Below are 17991 nucleotides of genomic sequence, written 5' to 3'. Positions count from 1 at the left end.
CTACAGCCTAAATAGCGCATGTTTTATATACCAGCCGGTTACTAGGGGACAGGAGTGTACGGTGCCTTCGGAAAGTATTCAGACCCCTTGACTTTTTTCACATTTTGTTACGTTACACCATTCTAAACATGTACCTCAATCTACACACTATACCCCATAATGATGAAGCAAAACCAGGGTTTTAGAAATGTTTGCAAATGCTGCCACCACTATACTTCACTGTAGGGATGGTGCCAGGTTTCCTCTAGACGTGACGCTTGGCATTCATGCCAAAGAATTCAATCTTGGTTTTGCCCAGGCGGCCAGGTCTAGGAAGAGTCTTGGTGGTTCCAAACTTCTTCCAAGAATGATGGAGGCCCCTGTGTTCATCTGGATCTTCAATGCTGCAGAAATGTTTTGGTACCCTTCCCCAAATCTGTGCCTCGACACAATCCTGTCTCTGCGCTCTATGGACAATTCCTTTGGTCTCGTGACTTGGTTTTTGCTCTGACATGCACTGTCAACTGTGTGGGCTTGTCCAATCAATTGAATTTACCACAGGTGGACTCCAATCAAGTTGTAGAAACAGCTCAAGGATGATCAATGGAAACAGGATGCACCTGGGCTCAATTTCGAGTCTCATAGCAAAGGGTCTGAATACTTATGTACTTATGTTTTTTATTTTTAATAAGTTTGCAAAAATGTCTAAACCTGTTTTCCCTTTGTCATTATGGGTTATTGCGTGTAGATTGATGAGGGAAAACATGCATTTATTCCATTTTAGAATAAGGCTGTGACGTAACAAAATCTGGAAAAAGTCAAGGGGTCTGAATACCAAATCCACTGTATACTGAACAAAAATATAAATGCAATAATTTCAAAGATTTGACTGAGATACAGTTCATATTAGGAAATCAGTCAATTGAAATACATTCCTTAGGACCTGATCTATGGATTTCACATGACTGGGAATACAGATATGCATCTGTTGGTCACAGATACCTTAATAAAAACAAAGGTAGGAGCGTGGATCAGAAAACCAGTCAGTATCCGTTGGGACCACCATTTGCCTCATGCAGTGCAACACATCTCCTTCACATAGAGTTTATCAGGCTGTTGATTGTGGCCTGTGGAATGTTGTCCCACTCCTCTTCAATGGCTGTGTAAAGTTGCTGGATATTGACAGGAACTGGAACATGCTGTCGATCCAGAGCATCCCACACATGCTCATTGAGTGACATGTCTGGTGAGATTGCAGGCCATGTAAGAACTGGGACATTTTCAGCTTCCAGGAATTGTTTACAGATCCTTGCGACACGGGGCCATGCATTATCAAGCTGAAACATGAGGTGATGGTGGCGGATGAATGTCCCGACAATGGGCCTCATGATCTCGTTTACACGGTATCTCTGTGCATTCAAATTGCCATTAATAAAATGCAAATGTGTTCTTTGTCCGTAGCTTATGACTGCCTGTACCATAACCCTACCATCACCATGGGGCAATGTTCACAACGTTAACATCGTCCACACGATGCCATACACGTGGTCTGTGATTGTGAGGATGGTTGAACATACTACCAAATTCTCTAAAATGACATTGGAGGTGGCTTATGGTAGAGAAATGAACATTATGTTTTCTGGTAACAGCTTTGGTGGACATTCCTGCAGTCGGAATGCCAATTGCTCGCTCCCTCAACTTGTGGCATCGTGTTGTGTGACAAAACGGCACATTTTAGTGGCCTTTTATTGTCCCCAGCACAAGGTGCACCTGTGTAATGATCATGCTGTTTAATCAGCTTCTTGATATGCCACACCTGTTAGGTGGATGGATTATCTTGACAAAGGAGAAATGCACACTAACAGGGATGTAAACATTTGTGGCAAAAATCTTTGAGAAATAAACTTTGTCCATATGGAACATTTATTTTATTTCAGCTCATGAAACATGGGACCAACACTTGACATGTTGCACATTTTTTTCAGTGTAGATTTAAAAGACTCAGGTCACAAAAAATGAAATAAAATTGAGCCATATACCACATTACTTCTAATAGATTTCTTGTTTTAGAAACATTACAAAGCATGGTCATCCGTTTGTGTTTTTTTCATGTAATTATGTCAAAAATGTTTTAACAAAATTATTGTTAAATTAACCTTAACCCCTTTCCTAACCTTAACCTAATACTCCTAACCTGTTATGATGATTCTCCTAACCTACTGCGTAAATTCTCCTAACCTGATATGAAATGTCAAATCTGACATTAATGGCCCTGTTACCAAGGTAACCTTAAAGGGGCAGCTGAAAAATGTTAGTCTCTGAAGACTCAGGTCATGGAATATTACATTAAGTCTTACTAGTAATACATTTAAAAAAAAACATTACTGAACATGCTCATCTGTTTTTTTTGTGTCTGTGTAATTATGGCTGGGAAAAGATCTGAGTGGCTGGTAGATTTTTTTTTTTTTTTTAAGTTCTTATACCTGCCACAGTTGCTGGTATACAAAACAGTTAGTTTTAGGCCCTGGTCACAACCCTATACCTGTACTCCCCAACTCCCTAGCCTGTACTCCCTGACTCCCTACCTTCCCATCTATAGAGGGAACACAGAGAAACAGAGCGCTGTTCATTAATTTTCCACCCCTTGATCCAGACTTAATTTTAATTAGCCTAGTGTATTGCAAATTCGATAACATCTCTTTTATGAGTCAACAACATATCTTAAGATGGCTCTAAATTAAAATTCTCAGAGACAATTCTATCAAGTTGGCTATATCAATGTCTTGCCCTATATAGACACTTTTATCCAAAGCGATTTAGTCATGCGTGCATACATTGGCTCCAGCGGGAATCAAACTCACAACCTTTGGCATTGCAAGCGCCATGCTCAACCGACTGTGTGATCTTCTAGGTAGAGCATTGCATTGGAAGTCAAACACTGGGGCCCAGATACTGCTGTCTTGCCAACTAGGGTATGACAATTCAATAAGGCATTGCCAAGACATCACAAACAGATCTTAGATACAAGGAAATTAATCAAGGATTTAACTTAGCCTAGGCCTACTTGCTGTAGCTACACTAGCTCCTTTTCCCAGGCGTTTCATAAGGCAGAGAGAGCGGGAGGGAGGGGAATGCATGGTCTGGTAATTGACTCCAAGCTGATTGTAGTGCACGTGGATGTCACTGTTGCTAGCCTCTGAGGTATGGGAGAGAGAAGCATGACTAGTCACATGTGGTTGCAAAGCAGTGTGGGGCTTGATTTTTCAAGGGAAAGACTCAAAGGCCACTCCTGTATGTATTTCAAACACATAAACCTCAGTATTGCTGTGTGTGTAAAAAATGTCTCTCACATATTATCCTATCGTACCAATAAACTTTTATTTGATTTACTGTATAGGCTAGGCCATGTGTCCCCAATTACATTAATGGTCGGGGTCCATAACATAGTTATAAATAAGTTGTACACTACAAATTGACCGCAGCAATCTCAAACAGATATACACTGAACAAAAATATAAATGCAACATGTTTCATGAGCTGAAATAAAAAATCCCAGAAACTTTCCATATGCAAAAAAAAGGGGGTGCTGAGAAGTATTTATTTCTGTAATAAAGCCCTTTTGTGTGGAAAAACTTGTTCTGATTGGCTGGGCCTGGCTCACCAGTGGGTGGGCCTAGCTGCCAAGTGGGTGGGATTATGCTCTCCAAGGCCCATCCATGGCTGCGCCCCTGCCCAGTAATGTAGAATCCATACATTAGGGCCTAATGAATTTATTTAAATGTTTTGTTTATATTTTTGTTCAGTATAGTATTTGACAGTATTTTGCGAAGTGCAACAGTCCCTCCTGCAGCAAAGCACTCCCGCAACATGATGCTGCAACCACAGTGCTTCACGGTTGGGATGGTGTTCTTCGGCTTGCAAGCGTCCCCTTTTTTCCTCCAAACATAAAGATGGTCATTATGGCCAAACAGTTCTATTTTTGTTTCATCAGACCAGAGGACATTTCTCCAAAAAGTACGATCTTCGTCCCCATGTGCAGTTGCAAACCGTAGCCTGGCTTTTTTATGGTGGTTTTGGAGCAGTGGCTTCTTCCTTGCTGAGCGGCCTTTCAGGTTATGTCAATATAGGACTCGTTTTACTCTGGATATAGATACTTTTGTACCTGTTTCCTCCAATATCTTCACAGGGTCCTTTGCTGCTGTTCTGGGATTGATTTGCACTTTTCGCACCAACGAATGTTCATCTCTAGGAGACGGAACACGTCTCCTTCCTGAGCGGTATGACGGCTGCGTGATTCCATGGTGTTTATACTTGCGTACTATTGTTTGTACAGATGAAGGTGGTACCTTCAGGCGTTTGGAAATTGCTCCCAAGGATGAACCAGACTTGTGGAGATCTACAAATTTTTTCTGAGGTCTTGGCTGATTTCTTTTGATTTTCCCATGATGTCAAGCAAAGAGGCACTGAGTTTGAAGGTAGGCCTTGAAATACATTCACAGGTACACCTCCAATTGACTCAAAGGATGTCAATTAGCCTATCAGAAGCTTCTAAAGCCATGACGTCATTTTCTGGAATTTTCCAAGCTATTTAAAGGCACAGTCAATTTAGGGTGTAAAATTCTGACCCACTGGAATTGTGATACAGTGAAATATTCTGTCTGTAAACAATTGTTGGAAAAATGACTTGTGTCATGCACAAAGTAGATGATCTAACCGACTTGCCAAAACTATAGTTTGTTAACAAGACATTTGTGGAGTGGTTGAAAAAACGAGTGTTTGAAAAAACGAACCACAACCTAAGTGTATGTAAACCTCCGACTTCAACTGTAGTTTGTTTATTAAAAAGAGGAGCGTAGCAGAATACAGGCCTAATAATAATATGGCATTTAGCAGATGCTCTTATCCGAAGCGATAAAAGCATCAGTCATGCATGCGTACATTTGACCTGGGAATGCCGAGTGCAGGCCTACTTGTTTTAAATATCCAGGCGTAGATCAGTGGCAGCATTTCGTTGTTTTGATTTATTTCGTTGGCAAGCTGTTTGATTCATGCGAGTTGGTTAGGAGTGTCGTATCTGCTTGGAGAGTGCTCAGAAACACACACTCAGTCACGGAGCATACCCTCCCTTTATTTGACTCGCAAATCTGATAGCCAGAGCAACAGTGCTTTACATATGGTCAGTGTAAAAACATAGCTCGCCCATAGTTTCCTTCTGTAGGCTAATTTGAATATTTCACTTCCTCTTCCCACAGTGCTAACACTGTAATAATATTCACTGACCACATAGGCTAGTCACCACTTACTGAGCTAAGATGATAGGTGATAGGAACACACAGAATGATGATAGGAACACACAGAAATTGTCATATGAATGACCAGGAATTAAGTTATGCAGACACCTCGGAGCCAGCTGCCAGACAAGTATTCATTGACATTTTTGCGTGCGTTAAAGACATCAGATGGTGGCATGCAAGTGCTTTGAAAAGTGTTTGTCCCGTCTATGTGAGACCTTAGAAGACATGGCTTACATATCCCTCCTTTTTTTTTTATATATATTTTTTTTAATACAAAACATGCAACAGTTTGTTATTACTATGATCCAAGTGCTTTGAAAAATGTGTATTTCCTGTACATGTGAGACGTTCACATTCCCAGATCATGAAACTCATGTCATTTACAGTGCCAATGGGCCTGGACGATATCATTATTGCAATAATTTTACATTGGAAAAATGGAAACAAAAAGCAAACCAAACTCTCTGCAAATATGTATGGACGTTTTGTTAAAATCAACAGGGGTATGGACAAAAAGTGATTGGAATCAATAGGAAAGACCCTTTACAGTATGTTTGTTGATATTACCCCTTAGGGATGAGTAAAGGTAATTTAACTGAATTTTCATTTCCTAGCACTGAGTGTGCTGATAACCAGCCTACTTTATTGAGAGAACCATGTTACTATAACCAGTTTTCCATCTAACCTTTTCTCTGTGAGTAAAGTACTTGTATGCTACGAAATGTCACGACAGGCCTGATGGAAACTGCCAATTTGTTGGTTAACTTTCCAAATGTCGACGAAACAAAATATGCTAGACAAGGCGGGATCTTTTTGTGTCTGTACAATTAAGGATGTGAGAAATGTGAGCAAGGATGTGAGAAATGGCAGTGGAAACACTATTATGCACAAATATTGATAAAAATAACCATCATATCGAAGTAAACTTGGAGTCACGCGATGATATGTTGTGTGGTCCTCCCACTACGACTTGTCAGGAGAGCATGCAGTTTGATCGGCTACAGATCAAATAAATGATGATGAACGTCACAGGGTAGTGAAAGTGATGAGCTTGATGTTCCTTTCCAATACATACCGAGGGTCTTATTCTGATGACATGATGATGGATGTTTGGCTGCTGTTTGACGAATAAAACTGATCTTGCTCTTATGTCCATAATAATCTCATCATGTAGTAGGCTACCTGTCCTGCACAGTATCTGCGAGCTGTTGGCTAGAGCACATGTGCCAAGACCAGAGAGGGCACATTCGCTATATAACGCAACATTATTTTGTGACAAAACCACCAGTAGAGTTGAAAATGCGATGGAACCCCATTTAACTTACATTTGAATTCGGTACATGAGAATTTAACCACAACCGTTATTTTTTATGTGCATTACGTCATCACGCACAGCCTTTTACCCGCAACGCGTCAATTTGATGGAAACACGTCTGGTGGTAAAATGCGCATATTGTTTTTGTGCAGATTTTTTAATATTCGCCTGAAAATCTGTCGACAATTGGATGTAAACCTAGCTACTGACTGTGATATGTGGCGGTCTTACCTAGCTGTCTTAATATGAATGCACTAACTGTAAGTGGCTCTGGATAACACCGTGCTAAATGACTAAAATGTCAATGTAAATCACCTTGCCCCCCCCCCCAGGTGCAGCACACAGCGTGTAATGGCAGCAGCGGCCTGGGCCTGTACAGTCGTCCCTTCATCGAGTCTTTTGAGGAAACGCCCATGCTGGTGGCGGTCCTCACCTACATGGGCTACGGCATCCTCACCATCTTCGGATACCTCCGAGACTTCCTCCGGGACTGGAAGATCGAGAGGTGTCACATTGCCCGCGAGAGGGAGGAGCAGAGGGTATGGTTATGACCACCTCACCTGGCTTTGTCCTCAGTTTGTTTGATAAATGTTATTAATTGTCATTTCCATTATTCTCGTCTTCTTCATCAACGTCATTATTTGTTAAGGGGATTCAATTTTTTTAGAATCTAAGTTGTCAGATCTTTTCATATTTCAAAAGTGACATTTTGTTTAGATGGTCAACTTATTTGTTCAACTTATTTACTTTCGAGGTAAGAAAAGGAGGTTACCTTCGACATTGAAATTTTACACTTGGAAGCATTCACTGTAACACATTGGCCCATTTATTTTGGCACTGAAGTCCAATTTTGGGGAGGATATCAAAAACTCTTCAGATCTGATGGAATGTTTGTGAAAAAGGAAGGAAAGCTTTTTTGCCAATTAAAACCACTGGTCCTTCGGGCGTAACACAACAGTCATTCATTGTGACATACACTAGTAAACAGGAAGTAGGAGTGTGAGAAGGAGGTTGTTATGTCATAATGTACCACACAGACCTTCACTCACTCACCGCACGTAAAAGAACAGTTTCAGGACATTGTTTTGGCACTCGGTTACCTCTGGAGGAGGAAAGGAGGAAACTTTATCGCCTGAAGGATATCCTACTCTTGTTGCCTCGGACACTGTTGGTTTTGAAGAAAGTGAAAACGCTTTCAAGGAAATAAGCTGAATGTCTGTGGGGATTTTTCAGTCATGTGTAAACTAAAGTTTACCTCTGCGTATATAGGGAGAGATTAAAGACTCTAATTAGAACAGTACATGTTTGACTATACTTTTGACTGTGAGCTCAGCCTATATGCTTAGTGTAATATGGATGAATGTGCCATAGTACACAGAATATGGCTGGCGTGACGTAGGAGTCTGAAATAAGTGCTAACATTACAGGTCACTTAACATAGAGTGGTATGTGTGCGGTCTATACTAGGAAATGGGAATCATGCTTATTTAATTTTTCCTCATCCTGTCCCCCGCTCCCTCTCCCATATGTTCCGTCTCCAGGACTTTGTCCCACTTTACCAGGACTTTGAGAACTTTTACACCAGGAACTTATACATGCGCATCCGTGACAGTTGGAACCGACCCATCTGCAGTGTCCCGGGGGCCAAGGTGGACCTGGTGGAACGTGTGTCACCTGACTACAATTGGACCTTTGAGTGAGTGTCATAATTACAGGGGGAAAAAAACAAGACAAAACCAACTCTGGCCTTGTGATTAGTGTCCGGCCGTGAGATTGGAAGGTAGGGAGTTCGATCCCTGGCCCGAGTCATACCATACTGTAATAATGGGACTTGGCTTGGCACTCAACGTTTAAGGAAATAGATTGGGGGTAAGGCCCTGCAATGGACTAGCGTCCTGTCCAGGGGGTGTACTTGTACACCAAGCTGTCTCACGCTACAGAAACGAGAGATAGGCTCCTATGGGCCTTTCCGGCTCGCACAAGCCAAGGCTACTTACAGTCACAGGATGTGTCCCAAATTGCACCCTATTCCCTACATAGCGCACTACTTTTGACCAGAGCCCTATGGGACCATTTGAGACGTAGCCATGGAGTTGCTAAAATAAGGTCCTAACCACTGATCCGGGGCCAGATGAGAACATTAGCCGTCTAATGATTAGCGTTAGGAATCAGGGTAGGGTAATCTGGTCTGAGATCAGTGGTTAGATAGGGCATCAACATGCCTGGTGTATAGGGTTTTGTTCCAGCCCAGTAAAAATACACCAGATTAGGCCTAAATAATCAACTAATCATGGCTTTCAGTTTGCACTACGATTAGGACATGTGTGGTGACATTGTTAGGAATGTGTTATAAACAGGGTGTCCCATAAAGTGTTAACTTGAGTGTAATCAGGTGTGGTAGAGCTGTTTGGAACAAAAGCCTGCCTTATACACCCTGCCCACTTCCACGCCTTAGTGTCACCCCCAGCCCTGGTACCAGAGGGGAAGTCACTCTGCAGTGTATTTACTGGCCCTGAAAGAGCCTGTATGTGTTGTACTAAGATAGCAACACTAATCTACAGCAAAGGTCAGAAAAGCGGCAGTTCCTTATAGTGAAGGGTGTGTTTAAAAGCCTCGGATGGGCAGGAGGGAGAGGAGGAAGAGAGAACAAGGAGATGTTCTTCTAGACTAACCACAGAACCTGAGGCCTCTTGTCATGATTTGTTGGATTGGAACTGTCAACTAAACGGTTGTGTTCTGATTTGGTGCTGTGTGTGTGATTAGCATCATGTCATTATAGTGTCTGGCTGATAAACATGCAGTCAAGAGACTGTTGAAGGTCAAGTATGTGTGTCGACTTGCTTAGCTGAATAGAGTAAAGGTTAAATACATTTGGCACCCCTTTTAGTCCCAGCTATACAGAGCAATGGGTCTTATAACTACCTGTATTTCTCTCTGTCTCTGTCTCTGTCTCTCTCTCTGTCTGTCTCTGTCTCTCTCTCTCTCTCTCTCGGTTTCCCCCTCTCTCTCAGCTACACAGGCAAAGTGGTTGAAGGTGTAATAAACATGGGTTCCTATAACTACCTGGGCTTTGCTGAGAACACGGGTTACTGTGCTGACGCGTCCGCTGAGGTCACCATGAAGTACGGGGTGGGCGTGGCCAGCACCAGGCAGGAGATGGGTATGGCCTGGTAACACATACATGCGCACACACACACACACACATGCGCCCGCGCCGCGTAAATACACTCTCCACAGTTTAATCCATATCACTGTCCAACATGGCCAATATGTTGACCCAAACAAGACACAGAGAGCAGTGAAAGAGCACTGATTTTCACAATCACAATCTTTCACAAACTTCATTTCATCAAGCCATGCCACCCACCATCAGATTGTTCAGAAATTGTTTATGTAGTTAGAAACAAGGATTGGTATTCCTGAAACATTATTTAATTGAAATGTAGTTTTATCTCTGAGAAATTAAGCTAATTGATTGCACCCAAATTGGCAATTTTAATGAATAGGATTCAGATAATATTCAGTAAATATAGTACCCAACATCAGATTTGGAACATCTCTTCCTACCAATGACTAAGACATGAGGAATCTCCCCCCAAAATGAAAGATGCTGCTCTTCTCGCTATACCGCCACACTCTTATCAATTTTGCTGGTCTCTTGTGTTTTAGTAAATAGATCACAACATTTATTTTGCAACTTTGGGTAGAAAACCAATAGCTTTGGCTCATGATGAAAGTAAATGTTTCCTTCTTTTACGCTTAATCTATGTCCAGGAAACCCTTTTGTGTGTGGTTTATTCCCTTCAAAAAAGGTCTGGTTTAGTTACTGTTAGACCAATGGTGAACAGGCAAACTATTAGGCTACAGCAGTTCTAATGGTTTCAATGGTAAAAGTCCCAAACACACACTGGTTAGTGTTTTCCCATTGGTATTGGGTTATCTTAATGTTTAATGTTACTAATCACAATACATATAGAGCCATTTCCTGATCATTTTACTTAAAAAACATAAGACTGCCATATATTTAATTATTTTGTTAGCGTTGCCACATTTGATTACCTAGCCCATTTATCCATCAAAGTTTTGGGCTTGTAGGAAAAGTCTTAATATGAGAATTGCATAGGGAGAGCCCTCTCAGAGAGCGGCCACGTGTTGGACTATTCAAAAATAGTTGGGTTGAAGCTAGAGGTCGACCGATTATGATTTTTCAACACCGATACCGATTATTGGAGGACCAAAAAAGCCGATACCGATTAATCGGCCGATTATTTTTTTATAATTTTTTCATTCTTTCTTTATTTGTAATAATGACAATTACAACAATACTGAATGAACACTTATTTTAACTTAATATAATACATCAATAAAATCAATTTAGCCTCAAATAAATAATGAAACATGTTCAATTTGGTTTAAATAATGCAAAAACATAGTGTTGGAGAAAAAAGTAAAAGTGCAATATGTGCCATGTAAAAAAGCTAACGTTTAAGTTCCTTGCTCAGAACATATGAAAGCTGGTGGTTCCTTTTAACATGAGTCTTCAATATTCCCAGGTAAGAAGTTTTAGGTTGTAGTTATTATAGGAATTATAGGACTATTTCTCTCTATACCATTTGTATTTCATAATCCTTTGACTATTGGATGTTCTTATAGGCACTTTAGTATTGCCAGTGTAACAGTATAGCTTCCGTCCCTCTCCTCGCCCCTACCTGGGCTCGAACCAGGAACACATTGACAACAGCCACGAAGCATCGTTACCCATCGCTCCACAAAAGCCGCAGCCCTTGCAGAGCAAGGGGAACAACTACATCAAGGTCTCAGCGAGTGACGTCACCGATTGAAACACTATTAGCGAGCACCCCGCTAACCATTTCACATCGGTTACACCAGCCTAATCTCGGGAGTTGATATGCTTGAAGTCATAAACAGCTCAATGCTTGAAGCACAGCGAAGAGCTGCTGGCAAACGCACAAAAGTGCTGTTTGAATGAATGCTTACGAGCCTGCTGCTGCCTACCACCGCTCAGTCAGACTGCTCTATCAAATATCAAATCATAGACTTAATTATAACATAATAACACACAGTAATATGAGCCTTTGGTCATTAATATGGTCAAATCCGGAAACTATCATTTCGAAAACAAAACGTTTATTCTTTCAGTGAAATACGGAACCGTTACGTATTTTATCTAACGGGTGGCATCCCTAAGTCTAAATATTCCTGTTACATTGTACAACCTTCAATGTTATGTCATAATTATGTACAATTCTGTCAAATTAATTACGGTCTTTGTTAGGAATAAATCGTCTTCACACAGTTTGCAACGAGCCAGGCGGCCCAAACTGCTGCATATACCCTGACTGCTTGCGCGGAACTCAAGAGAAGTGACACAATTTCCCTAGTTATAAAAAAATTCATGTTAGCAGGCAATATTAACTAAAATATGCATGTTTAAAAATATATACTTGTGTATTGATTTTAAAGAAAGGCATTGATGTTTATGGTTAGGTGCAACAACAGTGCTTTTTTCGCAAATGCGCTTGTTAAATCATCACCCGTTTGGAGAAGTAGGCTGTGATTCGATGAGAAATTTAACAGGCACCGCATCGATTATATACAACGCAGGACACGCTAGATAAACTAGTAATATCATCAACCATGTGTAGTTAACTAGTGATTATGTTAAGATTGATTGTTTTTTATAAGATTAATGCTAGCTAGCAACTTACCTTGGCTTCTTGCTGCACTCGCGTAACAGGTAGTCAGCCTGCCACACAGGCTCCTCGTGGAGTGCAATGTAAGGCAGGTGGTTAGAGCGTTGGACTAGTAACCGGAAGGTTGCAAGATCGAATCCCCGAGCTGACAAGGTAAAAATCTGTCGTTCTGCCCCTGAACAAGGCAGTTAACCCACCGTTCCTAGGCCGTCATTGAAAATAAGAATGTGTTCTTAACTGACTTGCCTAGTTAAATAAAGGTAAAACATTTTTTTTTTAATTACAAATCAGCCACAATCGGTGTCCAGAAATGCAGATTACCGATTGTTATGAAAACTTGAAATCGGCCCTAATTAATCGGACATTCCGATTAATCGGCCGACCTCTAGTTGAAGCATTAGGTTGCTAAGAGAAGAATAAACTGAATTGCTTTCGTGGAGGACTGGCTTGATTTGTGAGGATAACCAAACAATTTATTTCTATAATGAGCCAAATCTATTGGTTTAGAACCCAAAGTTGCAACCAAAATGTTATGATCTACTTAATAAAACACAAGAGACCAGCAAAATGGATAAAACGGTGTGGCGGTATAGCAAGAACAGCGGCATCTAGTGGTTAAAACATGTTACTTTCTTACTACTTCATGGTAAATATTGCAAGCGACTTCCATGACAAAATTCACTAGGAATACATGACATAGTATGGAGAAGCAATTCTCCAAGCCACAGCTTCATACTACTTGTCAAACAGAGCACTTATACTGGTTGTTGAGGTGGGATTGGTGTGGGGGGTCCGTGGGTGGCTTTAGACACCTTTGGGGGGATTCTTCATGTCTTACTCATTGGTAGGAAGAAGTTTGGACCAAATCGGATGTTGAGAAGTGTATTTATTGAATATGATCTGAATCCTATAAATGAAAAGAGCAAATTTGGGTTTAATCAATTAGCTTCATTTCATGGAGATCAAATTCTGTTTAAACAAAATAATGTTTCAGGAATGCTAATCGTATCTGTTGCCAACTACAGAAACAAATTCGGAAACAATCTGAGATGGTGGGTGTCAAGCCTCTTTCTTGTGCTTAATCCTACCAGTAGTGAGTGGTAGGATTAATCCTCCCTGAGATGAACTATGTCAGATTTTATTTTTGTTTATTTTAACTTATTGCTATAAAGTAAACGTATATCCATTTGTTTATAAAAACGAATTTAGTCGCCTCACCCTCAGGCCTTATAACTCAGTTTTGGCTGGTAGATGACCACAGAGGCTCAGACTCAGCCCTAAGCCATCTGTATCATACAACTGTTTTTCTAATGAATAACACACAGTTATTCTTCTGAATCTTATCAGTAGGTAGGTATGTGTCTATGGGAGTTTTGATGTATCTCCTAAATTCCCTTAGGTAACTTAGACAGACATGAGGAGATGGAGGAGCTGGTTGCTAAATTCCTGGGCGTGGAGTCGGCCATGGCTTTCGGGATGGGCTTCGCTACCAATTCGATGAACATCCCTGCTCTTGCTGGCAAGGTAGTAGGACCTGCTACCCAAACACCAGGCGTTCTCAGTCTTTTGCTATGTTCAAGCCACTGGCTCTCTCTGGTTCACTGTCTTTGCATCTGCCTCTCTCTTGCTCGCTCTTGCTCTCTCTCTCTGTCTCTCTCTCTTAATTCAATAAATGCTTTATTGGCACGAATGGCTGGTTGCCACTGTTGCCAAAGTAATGCATGTGAACTATTACATACATTAACAAATATTTTTGAGCAACGATAATATATATCAACCAAAACAATTCTACATGGAAAATAATATGCAAAACAGAAAATATACAGCAACAGTTGAGAAATGAAATCTACAAGGGCTCATGTGTGTGACATGGCAGTAGCTAGTGTCTCTCTTATATTATTATACTGTCTCAACGTGTTCTTCTATCGGCATTTTCTGATTTTCTCCTCAACGGGCAGTTCAAGGAATTCTGCAACATTTTCTTACAATTTCAGGTGATAAATATCTCTCGAGTCGTCATATTTATAGCAGTGGAGTAGGAAGTGACCCACAGTGCTTACATAGTCTTTCTTCAACTGACCTTCCGTGTTTCTCTATGGCATCCTGTCTCTATGGCCAGGCTATGGTCACTGAGTCTGTACGTTGTTCATGTCTTCCTTTGTTTGAGTTCTTTGATTTTGACATGGCGTTGTCTCCCAAGTTCTGCCCTACAGGCTAGGTTTGGGGCATTTCTGTGCACACCTAGAATATATATTTTAAAATTCCAAGTGTAACATTTCCGTGGGGCTTTTATCCCATGATGTATTTTGTAAATTGGCGGGTTAAATATATACAGGGTCTTTCTAATTGCAAAATATATTCTGCATGCTTTATCTGTTTGACTTTATGGCCATGTCAAACCACCCTGATAAACTTCTAGTCAGACCAAGGTAAGTTTAGTTGGTGGTGTATTTAAGGGTTATTTCTCCTAGGATGAAATGGTATTGACTTTCCTGGGATCTGGACTTTTTCTGAAAGATCATTACTTAGTTTTTTTTTCTATATTAATGGATAGTTCCCAGTCCTTACAATACTGTTCTAGCAAGGACGGGCGTTGTTGTAGCCTCTGTTCTGCTGGTGACAAGATTACTAAGCCATAAGCATATAAAATACACTTTCTTTATTTCTTTCTTCTAGGGTGATGTAGATTGTTTTAATATGGTAGCCAGTTAATTTATATAAATAATGAATAAAGTTGGACTAATTTTGCGACCTTGTCTTACCCCTCTGTCCTGACTAAAGAATTGTGATTACACAACATTAATAATATCATAGACCTTTCCTCCGATACCACTTTGAAGGCGTTTTAAGAACATACCTTATATGGAATCAAAGGCTTTTTGAATGTCTATAAAACAGGCAAATATTTTTCCGTTGTGAGTTGTGGCCAAGGTGTGGATCATATATATATATATATATATATATATATATATATATATATATATATATATATATATATATATATATATGATCCACACCTTGGCCACAACTCACAACGGAAAAATATATATATATATATATATATATATATATATATATATATATATATATATATATATATATATATAGAGAGAGAGAGATCTGATCTGTTTGGCTTTTAGGGAGGAATCCAATTAGACTTTTACTTAAAATGTTGTGTTCACTTAGGAAGGCCTGAATTCTGGCATTCATTATTCTACCGAAAACTTTTCCTAAGTTACTACTAAAAGAGATGCCTCTCTCTGTCTGTCTCTGTCTCTCTCTCTCTCTCCTCTAGAGACATCTTTCCTCCTTCTCTCATTCAGTTAGTTTCACCCTCTCTCTGTTCATTTCATTTTCCCTGGCGCTCACTCTCATTGCCTCTACTTTTCTTTCCCTCTCTCCCTGGCACTGTGTGCTCTGTCGGTATCTGTCTCTGTTGTGTTGCCCTCTCAGTACTGCCTGCACCACACCTTGGAACATCATCATTATCAGGATCACAGCTGCCAAAGGTGTGTGTGTGTTAAGAGTTTATGAGAGGAAGAGGGTGTGTTTGTATTGCAATAGGGGAAGAATCCATGTTAGTATATTTAATACCAGCATGGTGTGTGGTGTTGTCATAATGTTCAGAGCACAGCCCGTTCCATATCTCCATAACAACAACATTCCGGGAGGTTGTGTGTGTCACCATGGCGCCAGCAGGTGACCTCCAGACCTGGGTGGTGCGTACGCACGCCACGGTAGAGTTTCAATAACACCACATATTATCAACGGGAAGTGTTTCCTGCCTCCAGGAGCACATCACAGCTCCACTTTCTGTCAGGGCAAAGGTCATCGCCAGGGCAGCCAGAGGTCAACTCTGTTGTTGCTGTGAGAGCGGATGCAGTGTGAGGTTTCCAAACTTGACTGTGGGCATGAAAAAGAAAACACATTATTTTCTCTTTTTTCCTTGTGAGGATTGCGTAAAGCAAGATGGTGAGGTTAGGGTTTACTACTTATTGATCAAGCATAGAAATAGTGTTAGTAGACAATCTCTCCTTTCTCTCTCTCTCTGTGTAGGGCTGTCTAATCCTAAGTGATGAGCTGAACCATGCCTCTCTGGTCCTGGGAGCCAGGCTGTCTGGGTCCACCATCCGTGTCTTCAAACACAACAGTAAGTCCGTCCTTTATCTCTGTCCCCCCCCTGCAACACCGTCCCATCCCCTATCTCTTTCCCCCCCTGCAACACTGGGTCCGTCCCCTATCTCTGTCCCCACTGCAAAATCGTGTCCGTCCTCTATCGCTGTCCCCGCAGCAATATCGGGTTCGTCCCTTATCTTTATCCCCTCCATACTTTGTTCATGTTCAACCAAAATGGTGGGGCTTATACATCCCTTATATCTGTCCCACATGCTACAATGGGTCTGACCTTTATCTCTGTCCCCCACTGTTTCTACAGTGTACAGATCACCACCCTAAGGCTCTATAGCTAGTCCATGAGGGGCATACGCTACTTAGAAAAGTTTGGGAACAACTGCACTGGTCTAAACCTTTTAGTCCCAGCAGTGACGTGTGTTTGTGTGTGTGTGCTCAGAATCCTAAGCTCCGGTCATAGCAGGTTATGAATGTATGTTCCCACGAGCTGGAAAGGTCATCTCTATGGCAATGACCCTTCCTGATAATCTCCCTTTTGTTGGTCCAGGGTAGGGAGACCATCTGAATGGAAAACAGATATTTTAATGAGATCTGAAGACTCTAGATCAGGGATTGTCGACTGGTGTCCTGCGGGCAATTTCAGTCTGGTCTCAACTTACTTTTGAGAGGTAGAATACACCAGGTGCAATTTAGAAATTTGGTTGTGCGTCAGCAGTTTTTCACTTGTTATGTCAGTCACTGACAGTCACTCAATTAGTATGTCAGCTAATCATTTTTAGATTGGTAAATTAGTCTAGCCTGCTATATAAACTTGCGGTAATCATGGCTGAATACCGACCGGATACGCATGGCAGGTGCCTAGTGTCCCTGACCTCCAGGAGGCCCCCATTTGATTTAGTTTGTCACTCACTCCGATATCATTAACATGGATTAAGTATTGGCAAAATGGGTAGAATTGCAGGAAATTAACTTGAGAACTGCAAAGATTTCTCTCCATCCCATGGCAAAATGGGTTGTCAGCATCGGGGATGCTGGCGTTGTCAGCATCCCCGCCTTTCATTTCATATGGATTGATTTGAGACTGGTTCAGCCAGCAACCAGACAAATCTCGCTTAGGCCCTTCAAAAGGCTAGGGCTGGTCTCTTGTCAGATGTTATGGTGATTTTTCTGCTATGGAAACTGTAACTGTGTGCTCCTGGTGTGTCTTGTCAGACATGCAAAGTCTGGAGAAGATGTTGAGAGATGCCATAGTCCACGGCCAGCCCAGAACACACAGGCCATGGAAGAAGATCCTCATACTGGTGGAGGGAATATACAGGTAGTCTTTTACATGCTATTTCAACTTTATTTCTGACGGTACAGCTCTATGTGAGTTTGAGTCACTGTTTTACATTTTATAAAAGTACAGACTCAGAGCTTCAAAATGGTTTATCATACACTGTAGTTGGATAAACATGGAAAGTTATACTGCTTTGAAAGTTGATAAACTTGAAAGATTTTGCTGAGATTTTCACACTTGCCAAAGAGCTGTTATTTGTTTACGACTATTCAGCATCTT

General features: G+C 41.1%; 1 protein-coding gene across 2 annotated transcripts in view; it reads left to right on the top strand.

Annotated features, from left to right (window-relative positions):
• The window catches only part of sptlc2a (serine palmitoyltransferase, long chain base subunit 2a), a 46725-nt gene that overhangs the window by 2727 nt on the left and 26007 nt on the right, over positions 1-17991 (top strand). For both annotated transcript variants that reach the window (XM_071365123.1, XM_071365122.1), the window contains exons 2-7: positions 6921-7127; positions 8130-8284; positions 9600-9748; positions 13702-13826; positions 16359-16452; positions 17646-17751. In XM_071365123.1, coding sequence (XP_071221224.1) covers positions 6921-7127; positions 8130-8284; positions 9600-9748; positions 13702-13826; positions 16359-16452; positions 17646-17751 — 836 coding nt within the window. The remainder of the gene's footprint in view (positions 1-6920; positions 7128-8129; positions 8285-9599; positions 9749-13701; positions 13827-16358; positions 16453-17645; positions 17752-17991) is intronic.

The sequence above is a fragment of the Salvelinus alpinus genome, chromosome 25 (assembly GCF_045679555.1).
Source record: "Salvelinus alpinus chromosome 25, SLU_Salpinus.1, whole genome shotgun sequence".
In the NCBI taxonomy this organism is placed as follows: domain Eukaryota; kingdom Metazoa; phylum Chordata; class Actinopteri; order Salmoniformes; family Salmonidae; genus Salvelinus; species Salvelinus alpinus.
The sequence above is the reverse complement of the archived record's forward strand: the minus strand, read 5'-3'. Positions and strand labels throughout refer to the sequence as shown.